Source organism: Sander lucioperca, chromosome 3, assembly GCF_008315115.2.
Source record: "Sander lucioperca isolate FBNREF2018 chromosome 3, SLUC_FBN_1.2, whole genome shotgun sequence".
In the NCBI taxonomy this organism is placed as follows: domain Eukaryota; kingdom Metazoa; phylum Chordata; class Actinopteri; order Perciformes; family Percidae; genus Sander; species Sander lucioperca.
Window position 1 is genome coordinate 36,617,207 of NC_050175.1, and position 12,521 is coordinate 36,629,727.

Sequence of the window (12,521 nt, forward strand, 5' to 3'; positions counted from 1 at the left end):
AAAGTGTCCAACAAATACCTCAAATAGTAGCCACCCAAATGACAGTTGTACACTTACCAAATACACTTAAAAAGTGCTAAAATACTTTGACACTGTTAAGGGACCATGAGGTTAGTTTAGCATGTTTTGAAGCTGAACTTCAAATCATGTAACATCATATTCTTGCCGGACACTTCCCAAAGCATACCATTAATTGTTTTTCAATTTTTCCCATTAGTTTAAGCACAGTTATAAAATCCCTCAAGAGCTACTTAAGATAAATGTCTATGGTGTAAAATCTGTCACTTTTTTGAATGTTTTTTTCGTCAGACCAGAGTTGTGTTGCATAGTTGCATCATTGTTTGAACGGACCATTTTGAAAACACTTCTTTGAAGTGCATTCAAGAATGTTCTATCATCTGAGAATTCATAGTCAGAAGTACAGCATTGATGAACTCAAAGCCACAGGACAAACAAAAAAGGGATGTTGTGAAAATGAAAGTACATTTGGTAGCTTAAAGGTTGCTCTAAAGCAGCAAATGTTGGCTGTCAGAGTGTGCTTAACAAAAAAAATCATCACTGTTTACAAGTTAATATTCTAATGTTGATGTTGAAGACAGCAAAGCTTATTTCCATTTGACCAAAGGTACCCGATCCATGATCCTCGTGTGAACTGCTATGGTGACAAAGAGGAGCTGCCTGGCGTCAGGACATATGGAGTGAGAGATCTCAATGAGACTTATGATGTCTACTGCTTCACTGAGAAAATGACAGGTACACTAAGATAAGCACTGCAATGTCTCTGTTTTGTGATTGTTGTGGGAGTTAGATTATGTTTTCAGGTTTGGGGTATTCTAAGCTTTCATTGTTTTTTACTTAAATTAACCTTATCTTATCTGATACAGGCAGAGTTTTCTACACCGCTGCTGCAGAAAAGTTCACCTTCTCTGAGGCTGTGGTGGCATGCTCCAAACAGGGAGCTCAGTTGGCTACTACTGGTCAACTCTACCTGGCCTGGCAGGGTGGGATGGATGTCTGTAACGCCGGTTGGCTGGGAGACAGGAGTGTCCGCTACCCCATCAACATTCGTCGGCCGCAGTGTGGAGGGGGTCTGCTGGGGGTGCGAACTGTTTACCTCCACACAAACCAGACAGGATACCCACTTCCTGAGTCCCGTTACGACGCCTTCTGCTACACAGGTAGGCCAACATTTAGACTAAGAGCGATACTACTGTAAAAGTGCTGTTCTAACCTAACATTAGGCAAGGCAAGGCAGCTTTCTTTGTATAGCACATTTCAGCAACAGGGGAATTCAAAGTGCTTTAGATAAAACATTAAAGAGCAGAATACGAAAATAAAATTTACAGTGCAGTATAAGATATTAACAATTATTTAAAGAAAGGCAACATCAAAAAGAAAGGTCTTCAGCCTTGATTTAAAAGAACTGAGAGTTACATTAGTGAAAGTGTTGACATATGAAAGCATCCAACATGTATTTTAGATGAATGAGATGAGAGTATATCACGTTGTTCCTCGTCCCCGTTTGCTCAGCACCGTTAAATTGTATGGACAGGACACAAGAGTTTTCTACCCGGAAGCTATTGTAAACAAACATTGTGATTGGGTCTATTCTTGGTCTGCTCCCATATACTACCTATCATAGTGTCTTTATCACACAGAAAAATGCTGGACCATTCTTTTTTTACAGTCTGAATGTGTAGAATGTGTGGAAACATATTATCAAAATGCCATCCATTATATTAGTTTGGACTATGCTTTCTGTCGCAAATGTATGGGTGAGGGTACGTATGGAAATTGGAAAAAGGGCATTTGTGTATTCTGCACACTCGGCATGGAATATGTTGCAGAATGACCAGAATATCAATAAATTAATCTCATTCAATAATTTAAAGAATTAAAGAATTAAAGGCAGATACCTTAAGATCTCAGTGTGTTTAATTCACCTGACTATGAATTTAAATTTCTCTTTTGAAATGTAAGTTCTCTATGCTTGATTTAAGTTTTTTATTTTGCTTAATTTTGTGTTTATGTGTTGTGATTATGTGTTTTATACATGCTTCTGCCTGTCTTGGCCAGGTCTCCCTTGAAAAAGAGATTCTTAATCTCAATGGGACTCTCAAATGGTCAAATAAATCTGACTCATCTCTCTCCTAAATCCCCTCCAGAGTCCCCTGATGAGGAAGGTTCAGGCATCGTAGAAGAGGGAAGTGGCGTGTTGAGTGTTACCACGGTGACACAGAGCCCAGAGGTGTTCTTCAGGAGGACAACCACAGAGAGCGAGGCGATCGGAGAGGTGGAGACTCAGCAGCCTACCGTAGTGGACTTCACCTTCACAGAGAGCCCTACTGGGCTGCCGCTGCCTCAGCCGCCCAACGTCACTGAGTTCATCACTGACCTGATAGAGGCGGCCACTGCCCGGCCCGACACAGGCCGAGAGCCCAGCAAAGGCTTTGTGATGCCTCCAACGGGTCAGTGATACTGCACTGCTGATGCATGTTATGAACATCACATAGAAAGTCCAGTAAAGCAAAGCCCTATTTGCACAGGACTATTACCTGGGGACCTCTAGTAATTTGTAATTGTGGAGGCCATCTGTGATCCTAATCCTGTGCAAATCTAGCACTAAACAACTCTCCGATCTCCATTGACTTGTATTGCATGAAGGTGCCTCCTCGTCAATTACGTCTGCTTGCAGACAACAGAAAAATGCCTAAAAGCCGCTGTGATGGTAGGATGCCACTACCAACAATGTAAAGGACCCATAACTTAAGTTTTTCAAAGCTGCCAAATCGAAAAACTGAACTTTAATGAAGACAAAGTGGATACAGATGGATGGAGATGAGGAATTAGCAGGGAGAATGGGAAGGCACTAAGCTAACGTTCTGCACAAAGTTATGTTTGAAAGCATTTTGTTACCAAGTTAAATTTCCAATGTCAGTTTTAGGTTAACTGTATTTCTGTAAGTTCAGCTAAGTTTTGAGAGTCTGCAGCTTGTGTTATAGTGGAATGTGGATAAATCAGAGAACTATAGTAGGCTATTATGTTTGCAAGGGCCTTAGCTTGCTAACACAAAGCTAACATTAGCTTACTAACAGCTAACTTGTCCTCTCTGGTAGACAAAGGTTGCTAAAATAATCCTTTGACATGCTCAATCGGATGTTTTTAGCTAGCTACAGGCACTTTGCTTTGTTAGCATTTCAGCTGTTAGTTGCATATTGTGTTTTCCTCTCTGGTGGGCGTGGCTTTCAGAGTGTGATACGCTTTGGCTCTATTGGCTGTGTTGGCAATTATAAATGAAAGTTTTGACAGAGCCTCGAGAGGATTATGTCAGTAAATTTGATTAAAATACAGACTTCGCTTATCCCGTGTGAATGCGCCGCACCAAACACAGACATGGGGGGGGGGGGGGGGGGAATTTCTAAATCACATGAATTCCCCTGTTAATGCTAGTCCCATGTGAATAGGGCTTAAGTGTCCCTAATAATAATATCTCTTGTTTCTCTGTGCAGGTGTGGTCTTCCATTATCGCTCAGGCTCCAGCCGCTATGCCTTCACCTTCGTTGAGGCCCAGCTGGCCTGCCAGAGTGTCGGAGCCTCCATGGCCAAGCCAGAGCAGCTGCAGGCAGCATACGAGGCTGGATATCACCAGTGTGATGCAGGATGGTTACTGGACCAGACTGTAAGGTAAATCTGAAATGTATTTTCAGATTTAGATAGGAAGAGAATCTTTCAAGGTTCAGGTAGAGAGATTCCTGTCCCAAACGATACGTCATCACGCCTGCTCTTCTCTAGGTATCCCATTGTTTTTCCTCGACACAAGTGTGCTGGAGATCTGGGGGATCAACCTGGAGTTCGGTCATATGGTTTGAGGCCAGCAGACGAGAGATATGATGTGTACTGCTACATTGATGGGCTCAAAGGTAAGAAAGAAAACACTGTTAAGCTTGTAAAATTACCCATTCCTCTAACATTAAATCTCTTACGTCCAACTTAAAGATGACGGATTGAATCATCATGAACAGGCTTACTAGCACAATCCCTCTTTTTTACACAGCTATAAATGTATTATTTCAAGTTATTTTCTTTCTTTTTCACCATCTTGACATCTCCTCCTCGTCTGCTCCACAGGTGAGGTTTTCCATGTGGGCTCCGCTGAGGGTTTCACATATGATGAGGCTGCTTCTAGCTGTCAAGAGCAGAATGCCATACTGGCCTCCACCGGAGAGCTCTACACAGCCTGGAAAATGGGTTTCGACAAGTGCCGTGCTGGCTGGCTATTGGATCGTAGCGTCCGCTATCCCATCAACAACCCCCGCACTGAGTGTGGAGCTGGGAAATCAGGAGTACACACTGTGTACGCTCACGGCAACCAGACAAGCTATCCTGAAGTTGATGCCAAATTTGATGCATACTGTTTCCGAGGTAAACGCTTGACTGTTATCTAACTAACAATTACTTTCTCGATTAATCGATTAGTTGTTTGGTCTATTAAATGTCAGAAAATGGTGAAAAATGTCGATCAGTGTTTCCCAAAGCCCAAGATGACGTCCTCAAATGTCTTGTTTTGTCCAAAACTCAAAGATGTTCAGTTTACTGTCACAGAGGAGAGAAGACACTAGAACATATTCACATTTAACAAGCTGGAATCAGAGAATTTTTACTTTCTTTTCATGAAAAATGACTCAAACCCATCATCGATTATCAAGATAGTTGGTGATTAATTTAATAGTTGACAACGAATCGATTAATCTTTACAGCTCTAGGGCTTATTCAGAATTTTTATTTTTATCACCATTCATTTATCATTGCTCTTATTGTTTAATACTTACAGCGGATATTCTACTTATTGCAAATGAAACTGGACTGAACATCACAGATATCCAGGAGGCCCTGCTTAACCTAACATCAATTACTGATCTGCTGAGGCCTGGTAAGCTATATTTATATTGTGAACAAATTACAAATTACTTTCTTACTTGTGCAAATGGCCCCTTTATTATTTTCCAACGTCTCATTCTTTTTGTCTATATGTCCCTTTAGCTGTTCCTTCCATCGTCTCTCCCATCCCTGTGGATACTTCGGGCTCTGGCTCAGGCTCAGCAGAATTCGGCTCAGGGTCTGGGGTTGACGGTGCCTCTGGGGGTTACTCTGGAGACTTGTCTGGATCTGGAGACCGGGTAACCAGTGGAGATCTGTCTGGATCTGGAGACCTGTCTGGTTCTGGAGACAGGGTAACCAGTGGAGATCTGTCTGGATCTGGAGACCTGTCTGGTTCTGGAGACAGGGTAACCAGTGGAGATCTGTCTGGATCTGGGGACTTGTCTGGCTCTGGAGACAGGGTAACCAGTGGAGATCTGTCTGGATCTGGGGACTTGTCTGGCTCTGGAGACAGGGTAATCTCTGGAGATCTGTCTGGATCTGGGGACTTGTCTGGCTCTGGAGACAGGGTAATCTCTGGAGATCTGTCTGGATCTGGGGACTTGTCTGGCTCTGGAGACAGGGTAATCTCTGGAGATCTGTCTGGATCTGGGGACTTGTCTGGCTCTGGAGACAGGGTAATCTCTGGAGATCTGTCTGGTTCTGGAGATCAATTCACCTCTGGAGACTTGTCTGGTTCTGGAGACCTGGCAGGCAGTGCCAGTGCTGAGTTACCCAGTGGAGCGTCAGGCTTCAGCAGTGCAGACGCTTCTGGATCAGCTCTCAGTGGAGAAGGATCCGGCATCACTGTTGTTTTTTCGGGCATCGACAGCATTGTCTCTGGAGAGGGCTCAGTTTCAGGACGACTCCAAGAAGCCGAAGAGGGAAGCACAGGGATCTTTATCTTCCCTTCATCTGAATCAGGCTCTGGAGTGCTCAGTGGAAGCGGGGACCTCTCCGAATTTGGATCTGGATCTGGATTCAGCTCTGCAGAGAGTGGATCTTCCAGCTCTGCAAGTGTCATCACCGATCAGGACTTTTCTGGATTCAGTGGTTTCCCATCAGGCTTCTCCTCTGGAAGTGCTAGTGGACAGTCAGGAGAGCTTTCTGGAAGTGGAGACATTCAGATTTTACTGATAGATCGTGAACTGATTGATGCGTCCACCCCTAGTACCAACAAGGAGTATGAGCTTAGTGGAGGCCTACTGTCGTTCAGTGGTTCTGGAGACATTTCAGGATCTGGGATTCTCAGTGGCTCGGCCTCTGGAAGTGGCTCTGGGTTCTTCTCGGGTGTGACCTTTGTGGGATCAGGGTTCACTGACATGACAGTGTCATCCTCTGGAGAGCAGGAGGCCTCTGGGTTTTTACTCCACAGCTCTGGACAGGAAAGTGGTGGACATTTGTTTTCTGGATTTGGAAGCTCAGGTTTCCTCTCTGGATCTGGATCAGGAATGTCTCGATCAGGAATGTCTGAATCAGGAATGTCTGGATCTGAGTCCTCAACGAGCGGAGAAGAAGGCAGTGTTACATTTTTAACTGGGGAGTTTTTGACAGAGGTATCCGGAGACGCTACACTGTCTATGGAGCTTGGACAGGGGTCGGTGGAGTACAGCGGAGAAGGAAGCAGTAGCAGCAGTGGCTTCTACTCTGGCAGCGGAGACACACGCTTGTCCACAGCCAGTGGCACTTTTTCAGGGGTTTCCTCTGGTGATCTGCCACAGGTGGTGGTGCTGCCCTCTCCATCCAGTGAGTGGGCACTGACAGAGAGCACCACAGGACCAGAGGAGGCCCTCAGTGGGGCTGAACTGTCACAGATCCCTAGTGGCATCTATGGAACTCCCCACCCTGTGCTTGCTCCCGCAGGACTGGCTGCTCCCCCCACCGCAACTACACCAGCCTCTGTGCAGGCACCAGGCGATGGTAAAGAAACAGATTCAGTGGAGGGTAGGTCAACATATTATTAATTCTTTCTCTTCTTGGTTGAAAAATGATATGTCCTTTTTCACATGTTGTTGTTCAGGTATTCTGTAAAAGGGATGATGCATCCTTGCAGCTTACTGCTGGAGCTGAAATGGTTAGTTGATTAATTGATTAGTCAAGACGGTACAACAGCTGATAGAATTTCTACTGCATCATGTTGAAAGCTTTAAGGTCCATAAAAGCCAAGGGTCAAACAGAATCTCGGGCAATGTGTTAAAGGAAATGCTCCCACTCATTGACACCAATAATTACTTACATTTTTCAACAGTCCATTGACCTGCATCTAGTCTCTTTTGATATGGAGAAAGTCAAACATTGTACAGCACCTGCATTAAAACAAAAGAATATTGTAACTTTGACAAATAAATATTACACTTGTAAGGTTAGAAGTGTTAAGAAAAAGTACAAAAATGTATTAGCTTATAATAGTTTTTGCTGAAAATCGAGAGGGACGATGCATTCATTTGCTGTGCTGTGGCATTTGCAAACTACACATGGATGAAGTCAAAATTTGAAATTCAGCGAGGGCACAACAGCTGTTAGGAAACAATCCGATCTATTCCAATATCCGATCCGGTTTAATGGTTCGTATCCTATCTTCTACTGGCTTGACCTCTGTGAGTTGAGTGTGAAAGCAGTTTCAAGCGCTCGGGTGTATAATGAGATACACAAGAATATATACATTTTCTAACAATCGCTCCATTCACTTAGATGATGTGAGAGTAGAAAGATAAGAGAGAGTCTCCAGAGGAAAGGAGGTTTGGTTCAAGGTTGGTTCACGCTGAAAAATCTTCAGGAGGAAATTTATTTTTACAGTCTATGATACAAATGAAAACAGATGAGAGAGTCTGTGTTCAGAGTTTTTACAAAATGGAATGTAACATATTCACAACAACTGCTATACCAGTTCAGATGATACTAATGCATCTCTCTTTTGAAATCAGAACTAGTGTATGTCATTGAATAATTCCACATTTTTTTCTAGGTGGTTTTAACCCATGTGAACCCAACCCCTGTGGAGCTGCTTCATGCACCGTAGAGGACGGGGTTGCTCTATGCCATGGTAAGTCCCAAAACTGTTGCAAGTGCCAATTTTTGTTTTTTTTTACTCTTCTCCTTTCTTTTGTCTAAAAAACTACTGAATTCAATATTGTGTGATGATGATTTGGTTTAACAGACTTAATGTATGTCTTTGTTGTTGAGCACTTTGCATGTTTTGTATTGTTGTCTGCATTCTGTTTATTAATCAGCTTGTCAGTTATATTTCCAGATACATATTTAACAGGTTGTGATTATATTTGCTTTTATGAATCAGTATTACTAGACTCACCAAAAATCTTTTTTTCTCTCCCTGCTGTTCTGTCCTGATGTGTTTTGCATCGCATTTGTGCTGATGTTTCGTGTTCCACTGATTTCCTTATGTTGATTTTGTCTGTGTCTGGCTATGGGTCTCTGTGTTTGGGTCCTCGTCAAATATGCATCAGCTCTGCTCTGAGGTTGTACAGCCTCTGTGTCACACGTGTTATCACAATTGCCTTCAGCCTATATGTTGTTTTTGGTTTGCTGTGCCAGTATACGCCGCCTCCGCTACGCTGTATGCATGCTAAACCCGGGGCAACGTATGTGCTTTCTGGCATCATATGGGTGCTTTCGTCCTGCTGGAATTTGAATACTGATCCTCTGCTGCAACTAACCACAGATTCAAACATACACTTACTGCAAATATTACAATTATTAGTTCTCTCTGCAGACGTAAACACAGATTTGGTACATATTTCACAGAGGTGAAAATAGTACAAACATGTTCTACTTCTAAAAGTACTATTACTTGGGTGATCTTTTATTTAAGTACAAGTTAAATTACCAGTATAAATATATATATATATAATATATATAATAATGTATAATAATGTAATTTTTAACAGCAGTGGGTGCAAAAAGGACACTAGCAGGATGCTAGTGCGAACCAACATTAGCAATGTCATGCACCAATATCTTTTGGCTAAGCTATGAAAACTTCTTTTAAACTGCTAATGCAATGCAAAGTATTATTTAACTTATCGTTCTTGTGATTTTAGCGCCACACAAACTGGCTCTGCCCATCCTGCCCATCATTCACTGTGGTAGTTTCTGGGGCGCAATTTTTCCCTTGCATTTTTTTATTAACTTTTTTTTTTTTTCACTCAGTAACGGCTGTGATTCAAACAAAATATACTTAAGTAAAAGCAAAATGACAGATTTTAAAAAACTACTTTAAAAAGTAGAAGTACACAAAAAAACTACTCAATTACAGTAATGCAAGTAATTGTAATTTGTCACTTTCCACCTCTAATATTTCAGTATATATGGTCATGATTTGGTAACCTGAAACACTTTTAATCAAAAACAAAGAGACATAGATGATGATTCAGTGTGCAGTAAGTCTAATCTGGATCAGAGGTTGCAGCAGCGACAGTATTGTTCACTAACTTCTCAACCCTGAGGTGTGATAGTCCTTCTATCACAGCTTCACCTCCCACACCTTGCTTGCCAACTTCCCACCCCACGCTCAAACCGTAGTGTCAACCGCCCCCTTTTTTGCAGAGGTAGATGTGTGCCATCCCAACCCTTGTGCCAATGGAGCCACCTGTGTGGAGAGTGCAGACTCTTTCAAATGCTTATGCCTGCCCAGCTACGGAGGGGAACGCTGTGAGATCGGTATGAGATCAGCTTCAGCTAATAAATACTAACAGCAGCCTCTCAAAAACAACCAAAGAGAGAGAGAGAGAGATGCTGAACATCACCAGCCAATAGCATCATTACTCGCTGTGGCTGTGAGGAGTTCTGGTGGTCCAGCAGTCGAAGATGCATCATGTAACTGTGATTTCCCTGGTTTGCCATGGGACCCTGTTTTCCTATCAGGGCAAAAGACCATAAAATATAACTAAAGGGTCAGTTCACTCCAATCACTCAAAGAACATTTTTTTTAATTAGAGCTGCAAATATGAATAAGGGCTGCACAATATGAGGAAATGATCTAATTGCGATTATTTTGACTGATATTGCGATTGCGATTTTTGTCTCTCTTTCTCCGTGAAATGAAGCTGCCTTCAAGTGCGGTGGGAAATGTCGGTCTATAAACGATCGGATGGAAAACAATAAATGTGAACTATAAAGTCTACTTGTGCTGGATTGGGGGGTTAAATAACACAACAGGACGTCACACAAATGGGCATTAAAGTGACACTCCCACCACCGCACAACTCTGCGACCAATCGCCGGATCGCTTTTTCTGGTCTGAACGTGCCCTGAGATTAGCCTGGAAATCCAAACCCAAATCCGAAAGATTAAGGATCTGGCACTGAGTAATGAAAATGGCCCAACTGGAGGGGCGGCACCAAGCATGGATTTGAAAATCTCACTGCACGCAATTGGATAACACTACGACCAATCACAGTGGGTTTTCGCTAAGCCCCATACACTTAGCTACCAGAGGAGCTAACTGGTAGATTAAACTCTTGCCGTATCCGGTCGGCAAAACAGTAAAAAAGTCCTCCTTGCAAAGGAACGATTCGAGCACCGTCTTCTGTTTCTCTTTTAGATAAAAAGCCAAGTCTAACTCGTTCATTGTAGCGGCCAAAGCCGTTTCAAACAACTGGTGTTAATCCGTAGCCATCTTGCAATGTTTACTAATGACTTCGACGTTGCAGCGCTGTCGTCATCTGTTTAGCTCGCCTCTGGCCCGCCTATATCAGATACACCGATGTGATTGGTGCAGCTCGGCTACAAGGGCCTAGTTAATGAGCATCATTACTGAATGCCAGAGTGACTAGCTGAGCAAATTCAAATTGTACTCTCGCGAGAACTCTGGATTTCCAGGGTACCGTGAGATTGCAAAGAGACAACATTAAAAAACCCAACTGCAGGGTGTATTTTAACAAATAATATCCTAACCAGGATAAACCATTAAACACATCGTTAACCATTTCTATAGGGATATAATGTATTTGATATAAAGTACTTCCAATGACAACTGTTATTACAATAAGGTTTTTGCAGACAGAAAGTGCGAAATGTGAAAATATCTTATTACGTAATTTAGATGAACTGACCCTTAAAATAAAGTCATTAAGGTGGAGTCAGAGAATGAGAATGAATGAAGCCTTTGAATGTTACAGTAAAAGGAAAAAAATGGAAATTCACAATTACATTACTGTTGGGCAGTGCTCTCCCAGCTGAAGTGAAGCATTGTGTATTGTTTTCCATTCTGCATTGGGACGTTTGTTTTTTACGTCAGGATGGAAACACTGCCCGTCATCAGACTTGTACTGAATGCCAGACCAACTGAAAGCATCGCAGTGGGAAAATGTGCTCTTTATTGACTCACAAGAGAAGTTCGGAATATGTAATACTGAAACACTACATGGGTTGTGAACAATATCAAGCACGTCATCAGCTGCTCCAACACTAATACCGCACAGGTAGCAGAAAGAATGATAAGAATACAGAAGAGCTTCTCATCATCAGATGCTGTGCTTTGGTTGTCCAACCCATTTGTAGTTGTCGAAGTTATAAGTCTCTGCGAGCTAAAGAAATTGAAAATATAGTAAACTGTACTGACTATATAAACGTATATATAAGTGAAAGTGCATTCAGAAGGCCCTACATTGTGTGAATGTTGACTCTTTGGTGTTGCGGCTGCAGATGAGCAGCAGTGTGAAGACGGTTGGACTAAGTTTCAGGGGAACTGCTACCTGCACTTCTCTGACAGAGAGGTGTGGCTGGACGCAGAGCAGCGCTGCCGGGACCTGAACGCCCATCTGGTCAGCATCATCACCCCAGAGGAGCAGGACTTTGTCAACTGTAAGTGCATGATGTCGTGTGTGTGCGTGTGTGTGTGTGTGTGTGTGTGTGTGTGCGTGCGTGTGTGTGTGTGCGTGTGTGTGTGTATACCCATGAGGACGGAGTAATATACTTAATATTATGAAGACCTGCTGTATGCCAATGACCCATGATTTTGTATATGTATTTAACTGCATCTATAATATTTATGTCCCGGTAAATAGTTTCCTTCAAGTGGACTCAAATAAATTGTTGTGTGTGTGTGTGTGTGTGTGTGTGTGTGTGTCCATTGAGATGGAGACCATTAAAAATAAAACACTTTTGTCTCTCGCAGCAAACGCACAGGACTACCAGTGGATCGGGCTGAATGACAAGACAGTTGAGAATGACTTCCGCTGGACAGATGGCACTCCACTGGTGAGTGAGGACATCATGCTGGTGTGTTGCTCCTGTTACATGCAACAGGGCAGAGTATAGTATAGTATGGTGTAGCGTGGTGGTTCCCAACCTGTTTGGTTTGCAAATCCTTAAAACAAAGTCTACTTGCAACCCCACCAGCATAGCAGGCACAGGCCCAAGGAGTCGCACGGCCCCTGGGCCAGAGCCTCCGTATGAAGTGTTAGTATTTCTTTTTGATAAGGCAATCAAACAACTACAAAGATATGCAAAACAACCACAAAGAGATGCAAAATGACTACAAAGAGATCTGATCTGCATAAACACAACCTCAGCTGCACCATCCACCCACCTCAACACAAGCGGCTGTATTTAAAGGCACACAATTCCCAAACGGGTGCAAGCAC

At 42.8% G+C, this 12,521-nt stretch overlaps 1 protein-coding gene across 2 annotated transcripts in view; it reads left to right on the forward strand.

Annotated features, from left to right (window-relative positions):
- LOC116067268 (aggrecan core protein-like) overlaps window positions 1-12,521 on the forward strand; it is a 32,330-nt gene that overhangs the window by 13,203 nt on the left and 6,606 nt on the right. Inside the window, exons 6-17 of one of the 2 annotated variants that reach the window (XM_031323660.2) lie at window positions 626-753; window positions 885-1,178; window positions 2,166-2,468; window positions 3,510-3,684; window positions 3,793-3,920; window positions 4,129-4,422; window positions 4,832-4,930; window positions 5,041-6,861; window positions 7,883-7,960; window positions 9,481-9,594; window positions 11,581-11,739; window positions 12,053-12,135. In XM_031323660.2, the coding sequence (XP_031179520.1) occupies window positions 626-753; window positions 885-1,178; window positions 2,166-2,468; window positions 3,510-3,684; window positions 3,793-3,920; window positions 4,129-4,422; window positions 4,832-4,930; window positions 5,041-6,861; window positions 7,883-7,960; window positions 9,481-9,594; window positions 11,581-11,739; window positions 12,053-12,135 (3,676 nt within the window). The remainder of the gene's footprint in view (window positions 1-625; window positions 754-884; window positions 1,179-2,165; window positions 2,469-3,509; window positions 3,685-3,792; window positions 3,921-4,128; window positions 4,423-4,831; window positions 4,931-5,040; window positions 6,862-7,882; window positions 7,961-9,480; window positions 9,595-11,580; window positions 11,740-12,052; window positions 12,136-12,521) is intronic. The other variant, XM_035999672.1, reaches the window with a different exon arrangement.